This window comes from Macaca mulatta, chromosome 15 (assembly GCF_049350105.2).
Source record: "Macaca mulatta isolate MMU2019108-1 chromosome 15, T2T-MMU8v2.0, whole genome shotgun sequence".
Lineage (NCBI taxonomy): Eukaryota > Metazoa > Chordata > Mammalia > Primates > Cercopithecidae > Macaca > Macaca mulatta.
In genome coordinates this window covers 96,809,338-96,832,214 of record NC_133420.1, presented here as the reverse complement: position 1 = coordinate 96,832,214, position 22,877 = coordinate 96,809,338, and the positions used below count along the sequence as shown (strand labels likewise).

The window sequence follows — 22,877 nt, the reverse complement described above, 5'->3', positions numbered from 1 at the left end:
TTCTCACAGAATGTAAATAAAGTCGTTCTTTTCAGTGCATGGAAAAGTGCTTAAAACGAGGCAGTTGCCTACATGACTTAAAGTAATGATTGCATTCACTTTGGATACTGACTTTCATTTGGAAAACCACCTTCATATACTAGCCTAAGAAATTAATGCGTTAAAGGGCTTGATGAGGTCTATAGTGATGTTCATCGTAAATGTGCCTGCCTTAGGGAGCTCCTTGTGGTGGCTAATACAACTGCCCTCTCCATGGTTGGTTGATTAAATTCAAAATTGCTTAGTTTGGTCCCTACTAATTAATTAATCTCAAAAGACTACTTGGACAACAGCATGATAGACTGCTTTCAAGGCAAACAGTCCAAAAATACCGTCTACTGAGGTTATGGGCGAGATAGACTTGTTAAGCAGAAGTAAGTAGTCCAGGGACAATTTGGGACAATTTTTTCTGCCACCTAAGAGTTTTGGGCTGGAAAATCTGAGGACTGACAGTTCTTCTGAAGAGCTGGGGCAGAGTCTAACCTAGCTATAGGAGAATCTGGCTTTTAAGTAAAAATCATCTCAATTTTACTCTCTGCATTTTTCAAACTAAATCGGTGTCTCTTTGCTAAGTTCTTCTATTGGCTTGCAACAAAAACTCTAAACACTGTTAATACCACTTAGTTAGAGACACTAACCGCACTGCAGGAACCAAATGAGATGACAGGTGATAACACAGGTTGGGTGTCCCGTATCTGAAATACTTGAAACCAGAAGGGTTCCACAGATTTTAGATTTTTTCAGATTTTGGGACATTCACACATACATAATAAGATATCTTGGGGATGGGACCCAAGTCTAAACATGAAATTCGTTTATATTTTACATACACCTTATACACATAGCCTGAAGGTAATTTTATAGAATACTTTTAATGATATTATACAAGAAACAAAGTTTTGACTGCAACTTGTCACATGATGTCAAGTGTGGAATTTCCCCTTATGGCATCATGTTAGCACTCAAAGTTTTGGATTTTGGAGCATTTCAGATTGTGGATTAGGGATGCTCAACCTGTACCATAAATTTAGCATATTTTTCCCATTGAGTGAAGTCTCCTAGGAAAGCTTGGCCCAATAGTTTTTGTTTGTTTGTTTTTGAGACGGAGTCTCGCTCTGTCGCCCAGGCTGGAGTGCAGTGGTGCTATCTTGGCTCACTGCAAGCTCGGCCTCCCGGGTTCACGCTATTCTCCTGCCTCAGCCTCCCGAGTAGCTGGGACTACAGGCACCCACCACCATGCCCTGCTACATTTTTTGTATTTTTAGTAGAGATGGGGTTTCACCTTGTTAGCCAGGATAGTCTCGATCTCCTGACTTCGTGATCCACCCGGCCTCCCAAAGTGCTGGGATTACAGATGTGAGCCACTGCACCCGGCCCCAATAGTTATTTTGGGTCTCTAAGCAAGATAATGCCTGCTAGGTCCTGTGAGGGTAAGTGTGGAGATTCTGTTAGAAATGTTGCAATGCTTGCTTAGAGATCCTTTGCCTACTTTGTAGTTTAGAGATGCTGGAAACTATAAGATGGAGCCTCTGGCTAGAACAGCTGATTTTGCCAACTTGGGGGGCATCTGGGTAGCCTTTATGTATATAGACATGGTGGTGGGGATGGGGGGACTTGCAATTTGCCAAGCAAGGGACCTAACAAAGCCTTGGCGATAGACAGCATTTGTGATTACATCATATGTCAGAACTTAATAGTTCTCCCACATACTGTGAGTAAACAGGGTTTCTATTTTATAGACTGCCTCTAATCTTTCATTTTCTTAAAGACTTCCCCAGATCTGAGGTATTAACTGATCTATATGTTCACTAAGTAGGTTGTAGATTGATGCTGGTCATCTTTGTGCATCTTCTTGAAACCACTTGATGTATATCTACTGAGTACCTACCGTATGGCACCAGGCACAGGGTCAGTGACCAAAGCACTGGTTCCTTCATTCGTGGCACTTAGTCTAGTGGGGGAATCAAAGCAGGAAACAGCCGAAGACTGCTTGGAATAGAAACTCTGAAGAGGAGTGAGCAGATCCATTGTTTAAGACCTAATCATAAAAGAGGCAGACAGCAGCTGAAGATTGCTGGAGTTTCCGTGTGCTATCTGGGTTCTAGCTTATGAAGTTTCCCTAAAATCACCAAGAACTTAGACTTTAATATGAAAAAGCCAGTAAAGAGTCTATCTCTGCAGATAATCCTACAAAAGTGATATGATTCAAGCAACAATGGATTACTGCCAGTATTACCAAAGAGCAGTAAAACATGTCAGAAGTAAAATCTGGATCTGATATATCAAACTCTTAACCTTACCAGTTAGCCGCAGCTAACTTTCTCAGGTGTCAAAACCTCTCTTTTCACATGGAAATGAAGCCAACACACCCAAAGGGACACACTCATTCTGACAGACAAGTGTGTGAAAATGCACTGTTTTTAAATGATAAATTGCAACAAAGAGGCCGGGCGTGATGGCTCACACCTGTAATCCCTGTGCTTTGGGAGGCCGAGGTGGGTGGATCATGAGGTCAGGAGTTCGAGACCAGCCTGGCCAACATAGTGCAAGCCCATCTCTACTAAAAATACAAAAAAATGAGCGGTGTGTGGTGGCACGCACCTGTAATCCCAGCTACTCAGGAGGCTGAGGCAGGAGAATCATTTGAACCCGGGAGGCAGAGGAGAATCATTTGAACCCGTGAGTTGAGATCGCGCCACTGTAGTCCAGCCTGGGCTACAGTGCGAGACTCTGTCTCAAAAAATAAAAAAAAATTGTTACAAAGATGAGGTAAAGGTACCCTCATAGGCATAGGGAACAGGGACCTTTATAACCTAGAGTGTTTCAAAGTATTCTAGCTAGTAAAACAACCAGTCACACTTGGTTTCAAGTTCTGAAAAGCTGGGGAAAATGTTTTTGACAAAAGTTTTTAGTTGAGACCAGCTTTATTAGTAAACTAATAAATCAACTCATGCACCCAAGACTACCAACTAGTGCCTAGAGAATGTAGGATGTCACGCACCAGGTCCTGAGTTACAAATGTATATTGCAGACCATGCCTTAGGAGATCTCTGTGTCTAAAGGTGAAAAATGGTAGCTGAACTCATCTCCTTGTGTGATGGCTCTGTGACAGGGACTATTATGAGAAAGCAGCCAGACCATACCTAGTTTTTCCAAAAAAGGCATTGAGGCCTCATTCAAGAATACAATCTGAGCCCACTCCTGGTGAATGGGTGGACAAGGGCAACATGAACAAACTGAGACAAAGCAGCCATGAGGAAGGGCAAAGCCATGGGGAAGTGAGTGGATCCCCTTCGAGCTGTTGGCTCAGCCTGTATAGCAGATGGTGGGTGGTGACCAGTAGGGAAAAGTCTGAGGAAATTAGTAGGGAACTTAATCCTAGAGATAGTGGTAAGCCGAGAAATGACCCCATTCTTGGCTATTCTAGGTTGCTTGAATCACTAGGTTGCTTGATATGGGTAGAGAATGTGACAGCCTGGAGGCAAAGGAACAAGAGATTTAACTTCAGATCAGTTGAGAGAGGAGGGCTTGGGCATGGCCACGGGCTTGATGGCCAAATGTCAGGGAAGAATTAGGGCTTATTTCTGGAGTACTGATTTAGAGTAAGTAATGGGGCCAATCAGAGATAGACCACACAGGGAGGGAAGGATAGACTTTAGAAGAACCTCTGCCTAGTAAGACACCCAAATAAATTTTTTCTACAAAATAGTTTTGAGGGCTTTACTCGGGTGTTACTATCATGTGTGTTGTAAAAGAGGTATTTATCTCCTGTGTCCCTCCTGTGATGAACTTTAGGCCTTTTGAGGGTGTTATTAGTAGATGTTACAACCCTGAAAATGAAAGAGCCACTTACATTATGGGTAGAATCTATAGCTTCTTAACCTTAGTGCAGTGGTTCTCAAAGTGTGGGCCGAAATTGGCAACATTAATTCAATATTAATTGAGTTCATGTGTCAACATTGACTCATTAGAAATGCAAACTTAGGCCCTGTTCTAGACCTACTGAATCAGAATCCAGGCTGGGGCCCAGCATTCTGTGTTTTAACAAGCCTTCCTGGGGATTCTGATGCACACGGGAGCTTGAGAACGACTGACTTAGTTTACCGCTCACAGAAGCTAACGATTTTCAAGGTATATCAGATGGAGGGCCTTTCCTCTGACTTGAACCCTAGACAAGAAAAGCAAGAGCTGTAATCCTTTTAGAAGACTTGCTGAGGAATTCTAGCAACATTTTTAAAAACTTAGAATGGGTAAGGAAAGCAGGCCTCCATCTCAACAAGGCTCAATCTAAATTGATGCTTACTAACACAGTATCTGGAGCCAGTGCCTGGATTCAACTCCTAGCTCTGCAAAGGGCGATCTGGGACAAGTGACTATACTTTCCTTCTCTAGCAGATTTCCTGATCTATAAAAGAGGAATAATAGGGCCAACCATGCAGGATTAAGAATTTTAAAAGCTAAGAGATGTGAAGTCTTAGAGCAGTGTTTGACCAGTAACAAAAACGATTCAGTTATATCCATGATTCTTAAGATCAATTTGATGTAAATGGAAAAACTGACAATTGAACTGTAAAATTCACTTATTTCCGTGACTCAGAAGAATTAGCCTACATATTCACCACTCTTTAGTGGCCCCCAAACTTTTTTTTTTTTTTTTTTTTTTTTGAGGTGGAATTTCACTCTTGTTGCCCAGGCTGGAGTGCAGTGGCACTATCTCAGCTCACTGCAACCTCTACCTCCCGGGTTCAAACAATTCTCCTGCCTCAGCCTCCCAAGTAGCTGGGATTGCAGGTGTGTGCCACCATGCCTGGCTAGTTTTTGTATTTTTAGTAGAGACGGGGTTTCACCATGTTGACCAGGCTGGTCTTGAACTCCTGACCTGAGGTGATCTGCCTGCCTCAGCCTCCCAAAGTGCTGGGATTACAGGCATGAGCCACCGTGCCTGGCCCAAACTGGTTCTTACAATGTTTCAGAGGCTGACTTTAAGGCCAGAACACAACCTTTGTGCTTGACAGCTCAGAACATTTCCCTTAACACCTGTTGTGGTACTTTGCCTCTTACAAACCCTTCTCCCCATAGGAAAACTTTTTTGCTGACTCAAAAATTTGCTTGTCCTGAAAGGAGTTTTAGCTTACAAATAGAAACACTGGCATTAAAGTGGCAGGCAGTAAAGTGAACTAGGCTAAAAATAAATGCCCTTCGTGGCCCCAGAAGTGCCAGAACAAATGGACTGAAGGAATTCCAGCAAATAACACCCATATGCTCAAGCAACGAGTAAGGGCATGAAAGAATTAAATGCTTGGTCCTGGTAGCCCCAGCAGTGTGGCAGCATGAGCCTCTGTGCAGGTTGAAGTACACTGTGAGCCTGGTACCAGAGCCACTTTCTCTATATTCTGGGCATGCATGTTGGAGTGCTCCTGCCAGGGTGCTGCTCAGAGCCCCATAGGGAGATTTGTAGTCCATCTGGAAGGCTTGGTATTTACTCAAAGGCCTATGCAGTTTTTTACTGAAGCTTATGTATTGTTCTCCCAAGTCAACCCCTGCAGGGAAAATTAGACAATGGCAGGCTGACTTCTATATGCTTTAAAAACCCTGCGTTTCTCTCTAGGACATTGGTCTAGACAAGGAATTTATGAAAAAGATCTCAAAAGCTTAGGCCACAAAAACAAAATAGAGAAATAGGTCTTAATTAAACTAAAAAGCTTCTGCACAGCAAAAGAAATAATCAACAAAGTGAAGAACAACCTGCCGAATGGGAGAAAATATTTGCAAACTATTATCTGACAGGAGACTAATATCCCAGAAAATACAAACTCAACAGGGGAAAAAAAAATCCCATTAAAACGTGGACAAAGGACATGAATAGACATTTCTCAAAAGAGGACATAAAAATAACCAACAGATACATGAAAAATTCGTTGCCATTACTAATCATCGGAGAAACGCAAACCAAAACCACAATGGCATATCTTATACCAGTCAGAATGGCTATTACTAAAATGATAAAATACAACAGATGTTGCTGAGGATATGGAGAAAAGGGAAAATAATGCCATTTGCAGCAGCATGGGGATGGAATTGGAGGTCATTATGCTAAGGGAAATAAGCCAGGCACAGCAAGACAAATATCTTATGTTCTCACTCATGTGGGGAAGCTAAAATATTTCATTCCATGGAGGTAGACGGTCGAAAGATGACAGAGACTCAGAAGTCAGGGAAAAGGGAGGGCAGTTGAAAAGAAGCGGGTAAAAGAATACAGATATACAGTAAGATAGAAGAAATAACATCAATGACTGTAGTTAACAAAAATGTACTCACGTGATGGACACCCTGAATCCTCGGATTTCATCAGTATGCATTCATTACATACATGTAACAAAATTTAACATGTACCCCATAAATTTATACAAACAGCACCAAGAAGAACCCTGAGGTTCTTGGAGCCAGTGAACTGCCAATGTGTCTGTATAGCAATGTTAACTATTTAGAGAAGCAAGGCTCCCAGGAAAATAGGTGCCTTGAAGTGTGCGTAGTCTGATTCCATCTATGTAAGTGATAGTAAAGGTGAGAATTTTGTTGACACTCCAGGAATTCATGCATTACAAATTTAAATAGCCACATAAGTGAGTAGGTACAAGTGACTTCCAACCTCCTCACCCAAAGGAGCAGAGATATTCTAAGTATTAGAGCTGGAAGAAAACCTATACAATTTCTTAATAGAACCCTTTTCAAATTTTTCCAACAAAATCCAACATTCAAAAGAAAGTGTTGGTAGAGGCAGAGGTGGAACACACAGGGCATGGCCTTTCCCTCCACTTCAACCGCCCCTTAACCTAAGGCATTCTTGTGAAACCTCATGGCTTTGAGGAACCCACTAACAATTGCATTTTACCCCAACTACTCACCTGTCTGAGCAGAAGTGCCTAGCACTTCTACTTCCAAGGTATTTTTTGAGGTGTCATCGGCTTTAGCTTAGCCCTAAGAATTAAAAGAACCTCGAGTGTAGATGATTTCAAGCTCAACTTGTTCCCTTTATGAAAGTATAATACTGAATTTGAGACTTAACTTTCATGGATGGGAATAGACTGCAGGTCCACAATCCTGTAATCCCCAAAGCTTTGGAAACCAAAAGCTTCTTAACTCATTTGGTGCTTTCAATTCTCCTAGAGCTCTGCACAGCAGCAGTCCCAGCTGAGTCCCAGAGGTAGAAAGGTAGAACCTTTTAAAAACTTGAACAGAAAACTTAACAGTGTTCCAGTCAGTGGCTAAGGGCTCGGCATTCGATTTAGTGTCTGGGCTCACCCTCTCTGTGGGAAGCAGAGAATTAAACAGAACTAGGGAGCACTTTCTGCCCAGTAGCTGTCCCTCAAAACAAAGTGCTTAGGAAACGAAGAGGCATAGCCATAAAGCTTAAGGTCCTTATTTGCCTGTCTTTAAAGAATCCTTTATAAAGCCAGCTTGTCTTCCCACCCCCACCCCAATGTCATTCTTTTAAACAAGCAGGGACATTTTAGTAGAACACTGTACTCCTAATGCCTATTGCTACTTTTTATTGGAGTGTGTGCGTGTGTGTGTATATGTGTGTGTGGTTGACAGAGAGAGGGTAAAACATAGCTTCGTGATGATCAGGCAGAAACTTGAGTAAAGTAGAAATATCTGGGATAAGAAAAGCTAGAAATTAAACTCCTTTTTGGCTTCAGATATTTTCTTAGTAGAAAATGCTGATGCCTGTCCTGAGTCTGCTCAATATAGACTCTTGGAGCAGAGCTGCTAGGATTTTAATAGAATTTATTACTGTCGATAGCTTGTATATTACAACTAAATTCAGAGACCCTCTTTAAGGCGATAGTAGAGTAAATATCAGCCTTGGGATACTGTATACCCATATTTAATCCCAGACCACTCTGAGTGCCTATGAAATCTGTAGCTTCAAACTCATTTTTAAGGAGGTTGTCTTCCAGGTGCCTTAACCCTGAGGTGGGAAACTATCATTTGACATTGACCTTTAAGTTCCTATTCAAATCTGATCACAAGGTTCCCATTTTGACACTGTAGATATCAATGTCAATGTTTTTGTCTCATTTTGACTTAACCTTTGGTAACTAAAACCTTAAAAAAAAAAAATCAGAAGCTTTCAACCTTTACTGTATCCTGACTCCAACCTGACTGTTCTTTCCAAGTATATTTATACCTATGTTCTCAGACTACAAATCGTTCTTTTTCTGATTACTCAAGGTAGAGTCTTACCACCTTCACAGTCCCAAAGGTAATAAGGTTATATAGAACTACAAGACATGTACTCTCGGCATTGAGAATATTGCAGACATATTAAGAATCCAGTGGCAATGAGGGAAGAGGGGAGAGGCACCAGGTACATCGTATTTGGTTTAGCAGTATAAAACCGCATAGGTGATGCTTCCTGACAACAACCTCTACCCTCCTCTAGCTCCCCTTCTAAATCCTTAGTATAGTACAACCCATAAAACATGTGAGGAATGAAAAAGTATTAAGAAATGAAGGTAGGAAACCATTCTGCTTTGTAGCTGGGTCCTAGCTTAATTAGACTCATGGGAGCAGAGTGATAGATGCTGTTTTAAAAGCAACATATTTAATATCCAAGGAAGTAACCACACCCATATGGTCATCTTGAGTTGGGTCAAATTTTAATCTCCCAGGGAAGAGCCACAAAGCACAGAATGCTCCCAGACAGCAGGGAGTAGCTGACACTAGGGAGACCAACTAGGGTATTGTGCACGTAACACAAGAGTTCCAGTCTGTGCTTGCCTCTGTAATATCAGTTCTTATGCCAGCATGCCACAGCTGCAAATGCTGAAAGGTGGCAGGAAATCGGACGGCCTTCTGCTTGGAAACCCTCCCTCAGTAGTCTGCATGAACTATATGATTCCACTGTTTTTCTCAAATATTTGCAGTATATTTGCTTTAAGCGGCCACATCTGTGCCTTTTATCGTAAAGCAATCACATCCGCCAGAAGGACAGAACTGCTAATGATAGGAAGCACCTGAACATTAGCTGGCCTGTGCCGGGCAAAAAAACCAACTGTCCCACTTACAAGTCTTAGTTCACACCATTGTGTGAATTAAATATCTATACATTAAGCATAGAAGAACAGATTCAGAGAAATAGAATCTACATCTTCAGCTCCACCTCACTTTTCTTTCTTCTCGTCTTTAAATGATGAATGATCTTCCTTTCCCTCTTAACTATACTTTCTTGTAGCTTTTATCTTGGAGCTGTTTTGTAAACCTGTGTTTTCCAATTAGACCTCAGTTTCTAAGAGGAGGAATCATGTGTTCAATCTCTATTTCCACCCTATTCTTGTTGCTCCTTCTAAATCTTCTTCACTGTGCTTGTAATAGAAACATCATTAATGAATAATAGTATGGATGTGGACGAGAAATGCCATTAAAGGATTAGGACTTGGCTGATTATAGCCACACATGTAGTTTCAACAAATGAGAAAAATGAGTCCAGAGGCAGAGATGATGCCCCTTGTGGTCTCTGGGCAATCTGGATTGTTTCTATTTTGGTCTGGTTCCATTTGCCCGAGATCACTATTCCAGCCACCATGCCCAATTTTCAGGTACCAGAAATGAATAGATGGAAAGAAAATGGATCCTCTGCCCTCTTAAGGATATTTCCTAAAGTTGTATATACCATTTCAGTTTACATTCCATTAGTCAGAATGTAGTCCCTTGGCTGTACCTCACTAAGAAACAGGCTGGGAAATCTAGTATTTAGTCTTAGCATGGACCCAGCTAAGAACGCAATTACTGTCACTCACTGGCTGAAGATTCATCCTACTCTGGCCCTTAGGAGGTTACAGCCTGCCAAGTCTGCAGTATCCTCCTTAGAAAGTCCCCATCCATGGGTATTAGGTATCTTAAATCTATAACCAATCCTTGCTTTGCTGAGTGTTCCCTTCTTATTCCAGGGAGAAAAGCCAAATGTGAACCCTCCCAATTCCAGTGCACAAATGGTCGCTGTATTACGCTGTTGTGGAAATGTGATGGGGATGAAGACTGTGTTGACGGCAGTGATGAAAAGAACTGTGGTAAGTAAAGACTTTGATGATTTATGCATTTTGTTAAAATATGATGTTAATCTGCAAACGTATTGAGATTCTAAAAATAAAATCACTTCTAACAGTTGCTTTGAAAGAGTCTAAAGAATCTGTACTTCTCTGTGTAAAGGAATAAAATTGAATCTTTGACATGGGGTTATCAACTTGAGAATGGAATAAGGTGATGTTCCATTTAAATGACAGGACCTAGTTTATCTTAGATCAGACAAACATGTGGAATAGGAATCTGGGAGAAGGAAGAAGAGGACCAGAAATAGAGACAAACAGAGGATTGCTTAGAAAGGACTGTTTTCCCCTTTTGATTTTCAAATGGCTCTGATCCTAGAAAAGAAGGCAAGCCATGGACATGAGAAAATCCCATAAAGTTTCAGGGGGTTAATTAACCCCTGACATAGAAACTACAAGCCAGCACAGATCAAAGATCCGATAAGGATTCTTTTTTAATTCTCTGCCTACAATAGTTGCTAATTCTAAAGCATTAGCAGAGCGGAAGACATTCTCTCCCCAAGAGAATGGGGATACAGTGTCACATCCATCAATCAGCATCTATCAAAAGATCATTGTGAGAAATGCCTATGTATGCAATCTATACAACCTCATGTCAAGCCAAATCAGCTGAGAACTGCATGGCAAGATCACATTTAGATACCATGAATACATGCTGAAGTTTGCTCTAGGATCCTTTCGTTCCATGTTGTAAACATTCTGAAACAATATTCTATGTGAATATTGGTGCTAACATTGTCATTTATCTTTTAAAAGATGTTATATAAAGATGTTCACTATACAAGGTAGAAATACAGAAGAAAAGTAGAGACGAAATGTAGGTCTCAGCAACTGACACCTTGTTATGCCCTTACCTACTTCTTGCATCATTACTAAACGGCTATACATCATGGCAGACCTTGTTCTATACCTGTTCGCTCTGAGCAGTATCACAGGTGTTTTTATGCCAATGTGTAGAGCAGATCAGCAGCTCCTTTGGAAGCATAAGAAAGTCAATTCTACAGTCTCAGGGAAGAAACTTACATCCAGTCGTAGGACCAAGAATAGTTCTCCTGTGCAACACTTTCCCATCATTTGCATTTTAACACTAAGATTTTAATCTATTCCACAAGACATTGAGTCTCATGCTATTTCTGGGTTACCTTGGTAATTTAGTTCCCTCACTAAATATCTCCCTAGAGAGTCCTCACTCTTGTCAACTATTTTCCTGTTGTAAGTTGCAATTTTTTTTCTCTATTCTAAACTATATATTTGGCAAAACCTATTGCTTGTTCTTAAAAAGCAATTATTCTCTTTATATTGCAAAAGTCTTCTTTTACCATCTGACTCAGTAGGAACTAACCTGGGTCAACTTGGGATTTTTCTAAAATAGTCTTGTATAAGTACTCTCTACTAGCCACATGGTAGGAGAGTTTGGAAAAGAAAAGGAGGTAGACATATATCTAATCAAGATCATTTGAGGTAGGAAAAATTGTATTCTTAGCCACAATTAGTCTCTACTTTCCATGTGTGACAGTAGAGAAAGAAAGTGGAAACATTACAATCAGGGAAGTTCTGAGTGCTTACTTTATTTCTCTATGGAAGAGGAAAGCTGTAGAATTACTTAAAACTTCCAAAGCTACCTCCTATTTTTGGTCTAATCTCTTAATATGGAACTTGGTTACAATATTTAGCATGGTTCTTTATTTCCAGTATGTCAGTGGGCATAGTCAACTTTAGATTCTCTAAGCCATGTGCTTCTGTTGGTCCCATTAACTCATTCTTTTAGAGTGTTAGGCTGAGCTAATTAATCAGCAACCTAAATACTCTAAATATGTAACTGCTAATTCTCTTCCTCTGTAGCACATCTAAATTTTTACTTGTCTCTCAAGGCCCAGTTCAAATATCCTTTCTTTACCCTCCCAGTCTATGCTCCAGATGAAGAGAGATAACCCTACAGCAATTTGTCTCTGTTTATCTTTTGCTCAAACACTGTGGTATACAGCCAATCTTTCACATCCTCATTATGTTTTCTAAGACTTAAAATCATGGGGGGCCAGGTGCAGTGGCTCATGCCTATAATCCCAGCACTTTGGGAGGCCGAGGCGGGTGGATCATGAGGTCAGGAGATTGAGACCATCCTGCCTAACACAATGAAACCCTGTCTCTACTAAAAATACAAAAAAAAAATTAGCCGGGCGTGGTGTAGTCCCAGCCGGGCACCTGTAATCCCAGCTACTCGGGAGGCTGGGGGAGGAGAATGGCGTGAACCTGGGAAGGCAGAGCTTGCAGTGAGCTGAGATCGTGCCACTGCCCTCCAGCCTGGGCGACAGAACGAGACTCCGTCTCAAAAAAAACTGCTAGGAGCAGTGGCTCACGCCTGTAATCCCAGCACTTTGGGAGGCTAAGGCGAACGGATCACGAGGTCAGGAGATTGAGACCATCCTGGCTAACACGGTGAAACCCTGTCTCTACTAAAAATACAAAATATTAGCCAGGCATGGTGGCAGGCACCTGTAGTCCCAGCTACTTGGGAGGCTGAGGCAGGAGAATGGCTGAGGCAGGAGAATGGCCTCCACAGGGAGGCAGAGCTTGCAGTGAGCCGAGATCACACCACTGCACTCCAGCCTGGGTGACAGAGCGAGACTCTGTCTCAAAATCAATCAATCAATCAATCAATCAGTCAATCACGGGGTCTCTTTACAGCCATTCCGCTAGTCCCTCTTTTGCAACTTCCAAAGAATATCACAGGTTGAATTACAACAACTAACCCTGCAGACCCTCTGACTTCTTCCTCCATGCTCAGGAGAACATGGGCCTTGAATACCACTTAATTCATTAACACTAGTGTTTGAGTTTTTCAGTGATTTTAGAAACAGTCATGAATCTAAAGCTAGCATGGCTAGTCTTGTTTCCTTGGTTATGTAATTCAAGGAGATAATGCTTTTTAGATCATAATTTGCCAACCCATCTTGAGTTCTAGAAATTAACTGTAATCACTATCTCTCCCCTTTATAATATCTTACACTGAACCAGAGTGGTCCAAGGGCAAACTCTAAACTCTGAGAGTTCTACTTACTTTAAGCCAGTGATTTGGGAAATAGTCCCTTTCAAATGTTCATCAAATTGTGAATTTTTCGCTTATTTATCTTCACAGAATATATGTTATAGAGGAATGTTTTAAAATACAAATTTGGGTAGAAGCTATAAGCATATAGGCAAGAAAGAATATACGGTAAGAAAGATAAGCTTAGGGTATCCTGTGTGGCTACTTTATATCAAGATTCATCCTACTCTGTGATTCCTTCATGGGTAGGGTAATCAAGCTGCCCAATTTGCTTAGGACAGCCCTGGTTTATACTTATCTTCTGGATTAATTAACAGTGTCCCCTTTCTGCTGAGATTGTCCCAATTTGGACAAAAAATTGCATGGTAACCCTAAGTATAGGGGAAAGACCTGCCCCAGCAAGAATTAGTGGCAGAATCAATTCCTTTCCTTAGGCTATTTTAACATTAGCAGTCAGTTATGGATATTAGCACTGACAGCTTCAATGACTTTTAGCTGATTGATGTTAGCCTACCCCTTGACTAGAAAGGCTAAAATCATCTCTCCCTTGAATTCTAAATACAACATCTCTTGTTACACTGATTGAGTTTTCTCCCCTTTCTACCTGATGAGTTCCTTTGCCCCTGTAGACCAGTATTGGTGACAATATTCAGTACTGGGGTTTGGCCTTCATTCTCCACACTAAACACATGTGTTGTTAAGGGATGCCCCTTGAACAGTGTCTTAGTCAGCTCAGACTGCTCTCACAAAAACACCATAGATGGGTGGCTGAAACAACAGAAATTTATTTCTCATAGTTATGGAGGCTGAGAAGTCCAAGATCAAGGTGCCAGCAGATCTGGTATCAGGTGAGAGCTGTCTTTCCGATTTGCAGATGACCATCTTCTCACTGTGTCCTTACATAGTAGATTACAAAGAGAGAGAAAGCAAGTGCTCTGATTTCTTTTTATAAGGGTGTTAATCCCATTCATGGGGACTCCATCCTCATGACTTAATTACCTCCCAGAGGCCCGACTTCCTAATAACATCATATTGGGGGTTAGGATTTCAATACATGAATTTTGGGTGGAAACAAACATTCAGTCCCCAGCAAACAGTTATACTATGATCCAGTCAGAAGAGGGAATGTTTAGCTGTTAAATGTATGAAGTACTTGAATGACTTGGAAGAAATACATATAGAAAATGAAAGTGTTACTTAATCTCAACATTATACAATAGGCAGGAAGTTAAATGTAAGATATCTCCGAGTCGTAAGATAATGGGCAACTTCTATCTGACCTTGACTTCAGTTTCCTCCAAGTCTCTCAAATGAGCATCTTCCTTCTCTGAAAAAAAAAAAATAATAATAATTTTTCTGAAGTTTCCCCCTGGATATTGGCAATTGAGTGCCCATTGACTCAGCTTTTTTTAGAGCAAAACATGCCAAAATGCAGTATGAGCCCTCATGTGAAGCTAGGGCTGTGGGTAAGTGACTTCAACTTTAACCCTTCAAATAAACGTTTGTAGTAAAGAAGACGTGTGCTGAATCTGACTTCGTGTGCAACAATGGCCAGTGTGTTCCCAACCGATGGAAGTGTGATGGAGATCCTGACTGTGAAGATGGTTCAGATGAAAGTCCAGAACAGTGCCGTGAGTGTAACTTGCTTTGGCCTTGAACTTTCCTAAGTTGTTTGGTGTCTCACGTTTCTAAGTATTGCTTAATCTACTACTTGGTATTCATTTTTCTTTGCCTGCCTTGAAGTTTAGGTCAATTGACTCCAAAGTCAGTCAAATCACTACCAGTTTATCAGCCTCCTTTAAAGAATGTTCTCCCTGGTCCAACAAGACTTACATTCTCTTGGGTAGCTTCACTATTGAATACTTAAAACTGAAGTCAGCAGATTCAGTCAAGAACTCCTTGACTAGGTGCATAGATTTCAAATGTTTGATTATAATGATTCTGAGCAGATGGTACTGTGGTCCTGGAAGCTAAGTCAAGAAGTAAGGGTTCCCTATGGGCCAAGCATAAGCTTTTAGAAGCACAGCTTCTCATACTATTAAAAAGCTATTACTGAAGAGGTAAGGTAGCTAGTAATTGGGTGAATAGTGACTTCTGACACACATGTAACCTAAAGTTACTAAAATGGAGATCTTACAGCTTATTCTTAAATAAGATAAACTTCATAGGTATGCAAGTGTATACCTGTGTCCTTAGGAAACAGTCTGTGAGACCATAAAGAATGATGGTTTGGGATCATATAAATTGAGATCACATGAATGTCAAGGCGAAGAAAATCTTAGAGTTTATTTTGAGTCAGTAGAGGCCTGCACTGGTAGAAGCACTAAAGAAGGACTAACATGAACAAAATTTAGGTCTAAAATGTGATTATGAAAGAAAATCAAATGGAAAGGAAGATAAGGGTGTTACTTTCAATTTTGTAGATAAGTGAGGGGAGTAATATTGGTCAAGACAAGTGAGTTCAAGGCCTGCGAGCTAAAGACAGGTTGTGTAAAGATTCAGCCTCAAGTTTTAGTGGAGAATGACCTCGTCAAGTCAAGTATTAGGGCATGCTTCTACTTTGCAAGATGTCAATTTAAAGAAGGTTGTGAAGGAGGCCTGTAAAGGAATCTAGGCAATAGAAGATTTCCTAGATGTTTGACCATCTGACCTTTCATGCATTTGAGATTAGATGACAATATCTGGGTCTGTCCACTTGATATCCAACAGATAAATAGTGGTCTAGGAGCAGCCCAGCCAGTAAACTTCACCATGCCAAGTAAAACAAAAGCCAGAACTGAGCACGCCATGGGACCTTGAAGGAGTGACGTGGTCAAGGCTGTCAGGTACACTGTCAGGTAGCATAGGTTGGCACAGCTTCTAAGGAATGGAGCTGATGAAAGAGCTCCCCAGGCTTCAGCCAGTTAGAATTTCACCAGTTGCCAGGCTACTGAGTCACAGGTATTAGCGCTTCCAGGCAGCACAGGAGCATCAGCTTTGCATTGATCAGTTTTGAGGCTCTTTTGAGACTGTATATCATCAACAGATATGAGAACATGCCGCATAAATGAAATCAGCTGTGCCGCCCATTCTACTCAGTGTATCCCAGTGTCCTGGAGATGTGATGGTGAAAATGATTGTGACAGTGGAGAAGATGAAGAAAACTGTGGTAAGAAGATCAGTGTTGAGTGACGTAACCCAAAGACCCTTTTCCTAAAGGAAGGGTGGGCAGGGGAAACTAACCTAAGCATGAAGAGGCACTGACATTGACTCACTTTTCAGTGACTTCACTATCTGCTCAATTACTCGTCCTTCATAACTGCCCTAAAACCCTAAAAGACATTCACGTGGCAATTGGCCATTGCTTGGTGTTTCTTTTAGGCAAATAGAAATAAGAAGGTAAGTCATTCAAGGCACTTGTATGTAGCAGTAGCTCAGGGAAGCAGCAATTGTGTGGACTTTTGTCTCTGTTGTGACAGTAATTCATGTTCCTTTTGCACTTTGGCACAATAAAATTAGGTGAGTAGGGTTGGCAAACACATTCATAGGTCTAAACTTGATTGGGTTATTGGAATAAATTATTTGAGTATTATACAAACATTTCTTTGCCCCTAAACTAGATTCTGGCATAACTTTTTGGGGGAAAAAAAAAAGACACAGAAGCATGAATTAACATCTTGCCTCAGATACCCAAAGAAAAGTCTACCCAACTGGTGATACCTTTGTCTCCTGTTGCAGTTCCTGTCTCTGAAAGCTAACTCTGTTTCCTATTCTTTCATGTTTCTGGTCTTGGAAAATCTTTAATAAAATGCTGCATGTTGAAGGTGAAGTCCTGGGAAAATCGCTAGGTTGAACAAACAGTGCTTTGAATGTTCTTTCAAGCTACCGCCCTTTTTATAGGGCCTCTAAAACCTACCCAGGTCTGACAAGCATGGGTCTCCTGATATGGTAGTAGTCAAGGGAGCTCAGGGTACTTACAGTTGAAACACCAGTCTTGTGTATAGAAGTCACCTCCTGAGGTCAATACCATTGCACCTAGTCCAATGAGTTTTAGTGTTCAATCCTAGAATTGAGTTTTCTGTATTGGTAAGCCCTTGTGCTGCCAAGTGTTTCCCTTATAAATCTAGACTTTGCTTCCCAAGAGAGTCGTGGTCTCTATTCTAATTGCCACCAAATTGTGACCTTGAAATGTTTGGCAGGAATTTAAGTCAAAGTACCAATTGGCTAGTAGGACTAGCTTATCATTGTCAGCATACCTGATTGTTAAATGGTGATTACAGCCCTGGCAGTGACTTTTTCAAAATGGAAAGTGTTTAAGACTTGTTATTCCTGATCCTTATTTAAAGGACCGAAAAGAGGAACCATGTATGGTAGTATGTGGTTCACCTCTTTTTGGTGACAGTGTCTTAATGCTTGTTGTATTACGTTGCATGATATTCTCAACTAGTGATGAGATCTGACAAGCTGTATGTTGATTCAAGGACAACTCAATCTCTGCCTTCCAAATTGAAATCCCTTGTTTCAGTTTGTTAGTTATCACAGCCACTTTTAGAGTCAATTGTGGTTCTCATCTCAAATTAATTTCCAGTCTTCAACTATTTTCTTGGTCCTTTATTTCTGTTCTTCTTATTTACAGTGTGCCTTCATTTTTTGTACAGTGAGACTGTGTTCTTGATTTAACTCCGTTGTAGCCTTTAAGTTGGGCTAGTAAGTTACGATTAATGAATAAAGATCAATGTATTAGATTTTGGGACAAGAATCTTGAAAGGACCTATCTTGATGCACTTTCAATGGGGCATCCTCTCTTTTAATAGGCAATATAACATGTAGCCCCAGTGAGTTCACCTGCTCCAGTGGCCGCTGCATCTCCAGGAACTTTGTATGCAATGGCCAGGATGACTGCAGCGATGGCAGTGATGAGCTGGACTGTGCCCCGCCAACCTGTGGCGTCCATGAGTTCCAGTGCAGCACCTCCTCCTGCATCCCCATCAGCTGGGTATGTGACGATGATGCAGACTGCTCCGACCAATCTGATGAGTCCCTGGAGCAGTGTGGCCGCCAGCCAGTTATACACACCAAGTGTCCAGCCAGCGAAATCCAGTGCGGCTCTGGCGAGTGCATCCATAAGAAGTGGCGATGTGATGGGGACCCTGACTGCAAGGACGGCAGTGATGAGGTCAACTGTCGTAAGTAGCTTTCTAGCATGGCATGTTCAGTTCTCTTCCGTGTATCAACTGGGACAATTTGCTAGCTTCATTCCATGGTGTTTCCTCCCTTTGTAGCCTCTCGAACTTGCCGACCTGACCAATTTGAGTGTGAGGATGGCAGCTGCATCCATGGCAGCAGGCAGTGTAATGGCATCCGAGACTGTGTCGATGGTTCCGATGAAGTCAACTGCAAAAATGGTAAGGGTTTCTTCTTGTTGGTTAAGCAATGGATTGCTCTGACCAGACCCACTCATGGAATCTCCCTTCTTTGTTTCTCTTTGTAGTCAATCAGTGCTTGGGCCCTGGAAAATTCAAATGCAGAAGTGGAGAATGCATAGATATCAGCAAAGTATGTAACCAGGAGCAGGACTGCAGGGACTGGAGTGATGAGCCCCTGAAAGAATGTCGTAAGTGTACTTGTTGCTCAAGTACAAACCCTGGAAGTTTGATACAATCCAGCATAGCTAACACTGTAGACCCCATGTGATGGCTGCTTAAACTTTTGAATATACTGAAGTTCAATTGTAGACTTCAGAGTGAAACTTTATGACTTAAAAACCCAGGTAGGACAAACTATAGTGTTTGTTTTTGTTTTTTGTTTTTTGTGTTTTTTGAGACGGAGTTCCACTCTGGTTGCCCAGGCTGGAGTGCGTTGACGCAATCTCGGCTCACTGCAACTTCTGCCTCCCAGGTTCAAGCAATTATCCTGCCTCAGCCTCCCAAGTAGCTGGGACTATAGGCGCCCGCCACCATGCCCGGTTTTTTTTTTGTTTTTTTTTTTTTTTTTGTATTTTTAGTAAAGACAAGGTTTCCCCGTGTTGGCTAGGCTGGTCTCAAACTCCTGACCTCGTGATCCACCTGCCTCGGCCTTCCAAAGTGCTGGGATTACAGGCATGAGCCACCGTGCCTAGCCCAAACTAGTTTATAGTTTAACCTCCTTAAAGATAACTGATCATCAATAGAGAAACTTGACTAAATGCTGCTTGACCAACTGGTAACTTGCCAAGGAGATAGATAATCCACCCTGAAATATATACCTATAAAATAAATGATTAGGTCTTAGACAAATCATGGGTTTGACCAGGCCAACTAGATAAGTTATCAAATAGCTTGGGTTTTAAATGTGAAAGACAGGTATTAATTGAAAATAAGTTGTCAAGTGACTGCTACATTTTTATTCCAGATATAAACGAATGCTTGGTAAATAATGGCGGATGTTCCCATATCTGCAAAGACCTAGTTATAGGCTACGAGTGTGACTGTGCAGCTGGGTTTGAACTGATAGATAGGAAAACCTGTGGAGGTGAGTCTAAGAAGAAAACCTGGACCCTGCGGGTGATGGGAAAGGGTAGTATGTACCTAGTAAGGTATAGGAGCAGCAAGACTAATTCTGATTTCCCTCCTAGATATTGACGAATGCCAAAATCCAGGAATCTGCAGTCAAATTTGTATCAACTTAAAAGGCGGTTACAAGTGTGAATGTAGTCGTGGCTATCAAATGGATCTTGCCACTGGCGTGTGCAAGGCAGTAGGTAAATGAACTTGGACTGGTGTAGCTATTGTACTTTTACAAGTAAGTCCCTCTTAAAGGTACAGCCGGTGACCACAATAGTCAAACTAAACGTGAAATCGTACTTGAGAACAATGTTGCTAACCTCATAATACAGCAGTATCGGTTAAATAGCAGATCTCTCCCCCAGACATCTACCTTGGTCATTCCTTTTGCGTATGATACCATGAATACCTACCAGGTTTGCATGCTCTCTGTTTCCAAAACTTGAGTGCAACTCAAATAAGTGACTTATTCATCACCCACCCTGTTGTTGAAGGCTGTAATCCCAGGACTGCCTTCCTAAACCATAGGAAGCACTTGCAAGTCCCAGGGGCAGGAACTCCAGAACAGATACTACTGACGTATTCCACAATACCTTTACTTTCTAAGATCTCTGCTGGGAGGAGGTGGTTTAGAAAGACCTTGCCTTCTTAAAGCAAAACTAAGTAACCCTGACTTTCATCTTGCAGGCAAAGAGCCAAGTCTGATCTTCACTAATCGAAGAGACATCAGGAAGATTGGCTTAGAGAGGAAAGAATATATCCAACTAGTTGAACAGCTAAGAAACACTGTGGCTCTCGATGCTGACATTGCTGCTCAGAAACTATTCTGGGCTGATCTAAGCCAAAAGGCTATCTTCAGGTAACTTTCAGTTCCATTTGTAGTGTCTCGACAAGTCATTGTCACTTGGGAAGTGATCTGTGGGATAGTTTGGAGGAGTTTCATTTTGTGTCTAGCCCCATCTAGCATCTAATTACCTGGGGACATTAAATCTAACACTAATTCTTTATTAAATTGTTATCATTTCCTAAATAGAAACTAATAATTGTCTCTGAAGTAAAAGATGACATCTTTCATATTTTTTATATTTTCTCCCTTTTCTCTACAGTTAATTGAGAACTGTTCATTGTTGCTACAAATAGAAATGGTAGTACAGCCGTTTCTTAATGGGAACTATAGAAACTCAGATGATGGATACTGAAACAAATAGCTTCACTTATAAATTTGTTGTTCTTGTATATAGAATACATACCAGCAACTAGATAATCCACAGCATTATTAATTTAGCATCAGTAAGCAGCATGGTTAAATAATTTGAGTGGTGAGCTGTGGTGTTACTAGATTTCTTTCTGAATGAAGTCATTGACCATTTTGTAAGCAAAAAGTCCCTTCTCCAAGCTCTAATTGTGTCAAACTCTTAAATTTCTTGTGACCTATTCTGTTTCAGTGCCTCAATTGATGACAAGGTTGGTAGACATGTTAAAATGATCGACAATGTCTATAATCCTGCAGCCATTGCTGTTGATTGGGTGTACAAGACCATCTACTGGACTGATGCGGCTTCTAAGACTATTTCAGTAGCTACCCTAGATGGAACCAAGAGGAAGTTCCTGTTTAACTCTGATTTGCGAGAGCCTGCCTCCATAGCTGTGGACCCACTGTCTGGGTTTGTACACCGTTTTCTATCACATAGCTTTTTGAATGGTATGTGTGTAGGTCAGGAGCTTTCTCATACCTGAATTAGTACTAAAATCTCAAGGTTTATCAGCCCTCTACAACAAAGAATTAGAATTCTAATTCAAGATATCAGTTTTGCCCCAGTTGAATGACCCTAGGACGGCCTTATCTGTATGACAGGTCCTCCTGTCTGACTCGTATGAGTGATTGCTGGTTGATATTAATGAATTAACATTCCTGATTTGATGTGTGTACCAAAAGCTGTATCTGAACCCTTTTGCCCACCCAGTTTCCATGCAAGTGATTTTTTAGTTTTTGACTGAACACTTTGCTGGGCTAGCTCTGGATGATCAAACCTAAATGACAGTCTGAATTGTGGGGATTTGGGTAACGACATTGCATCTAAGTGTGCAAGTTGTCTGAAAGTCCAGCAGAAATAAACAGACCTTTATAGAAACATTTCACTAAGGGGGTTCCCTAAATTACCACTAAGTAACATAGAAGAGCAGCTTAGGAAATTGACTAAGGCTGTAGTCATCACAACTGCTCCCCCTGCAGCCTCATTAGAAGTCAATCAGCCAACCCCTGCTATGAAATTTAAAGGATATTTGTCTTTCACTCCTCTGAAAGAAGTAACCTTTTAAAAAGGAAACATAACCTTGTGACTTTGGGCCGAAATTTAGATGTCAGACAAACATAGATTATTACAGTTAATAATGAACTTGCAGATTCTTAATATTCAAATTTATTTACCTAGAACAAAATTTAGACCCTTAAGTGTTACTATTTGTCACTAGAGAATCCCTTTTCTGCTTAAATTTTAGTTTCAGGCTACAACTTTATTCCTTCTAAACCACTGAGGCTTATTTCTCATTTAATTCTTCACAGTTTTGTTTACTGGTCAGACTGGGGTGAACCAGCTAAAATAGAAAAAGCAGGAATGAATGGATTTGATAGACGTCCACTGGTGACAGTGGATATCCAGTGGCCTAACGGAATTACACTTGGTATGTATGGTCTTCCTTCTCGATCACCCACTCAACTATCTTCATAGTGTTTCCATTTATCTCCATGGTGAATTCTGGACTAGCAGATGACTCTTCTGCTTCCGCCTAAATTCTAGCAGGAATTTTCAATGGGAGTAACTGAACAACACAAGTAAAATGGTGGATTAGCAAATTACACATTCCGTAACTACTGACCTGTTGTCCAGCTGGGCCTAATATGTGGCACGAACTCAGTGAAGGTTGGGCCTTGGGTGCACTCATACTAAATATTCTGGGCATGAATGCCTTAGCATTTCCTGAATTGCAGGCTTTTAACAGTTTTCTTCTGGCTTTGTGGAGGAGAACAACAAAATGCCAGCCTCTTTTAATATTTTCTGTAATGTGAGTAGTATTTCTTAAGTCATTTACTTTGAGAATCTCAGGTACCCCGTTAGTCCCCAAAAATGAATGTGGATACAGATTCTGCATGCTGCTTTGCCA

The 22,877-nt window shown here is 41.1% G+C and overlaps 1 protein-coding gene and 1 long non-coding RNA gene across 5 annotated transcripts in view; one reads left to right on the top strand and one right to left on the bottom strand.

Moving 5' to 3' along the window:
• Positions 1–22,877, top strand: part of VLDLR (very low density lipoprotein receptor) — a 32,887-nt gene that overhangs the window by 3,609 nt on the left and 6,401 nt on the right. For 2 of the 4 annotated variants that reach the window (XM_015117782.3, NM_001032907.1), the window contains 11 exon segments: positions 9,993–10,112; positions 14,703–14,825; positions 16,220–16,342; positions 17,988–18,359; positions 18,456–18,578; positions 18,665–18,787; positions 19,564–19,683; positions 19,787–19,912; positions 20,403–20,574; positions 21,161–21,379; positions 22,279–22,397. In XM_015117782.3, coding sequence (XP_014973268.2) covers positions 9,993–10,112; positions 14,703–14,825; positions 16,220–16,342; positions 17,988–18,359; positions 18,456–18,578; positions 18,665–18,787; positions 19,564–19,683; positions 19,787–19,912; positions 20,403–20,574; positions 21,161–21,379; positions 22,279–22,397 — 1,740 coding nt within the window. 4 annotated transcript variants of the gene reach the window in all.
• The window catches only part of LOC114672804 (uncharacterized), a 29,393-nt gene continuing 20,471 nt past the window's right edge, over positions 13,956–22,877 (bottom strand). The window contains exon 4 of the long non-coding RNA XR_003723298.2: positions 13,956–14,521. This is a non-coding gene — a long non-coding RNA (uncharacterized LOC114672804). The remainder of the gene's footprint in view (positions 14,522–22,877) is intronic.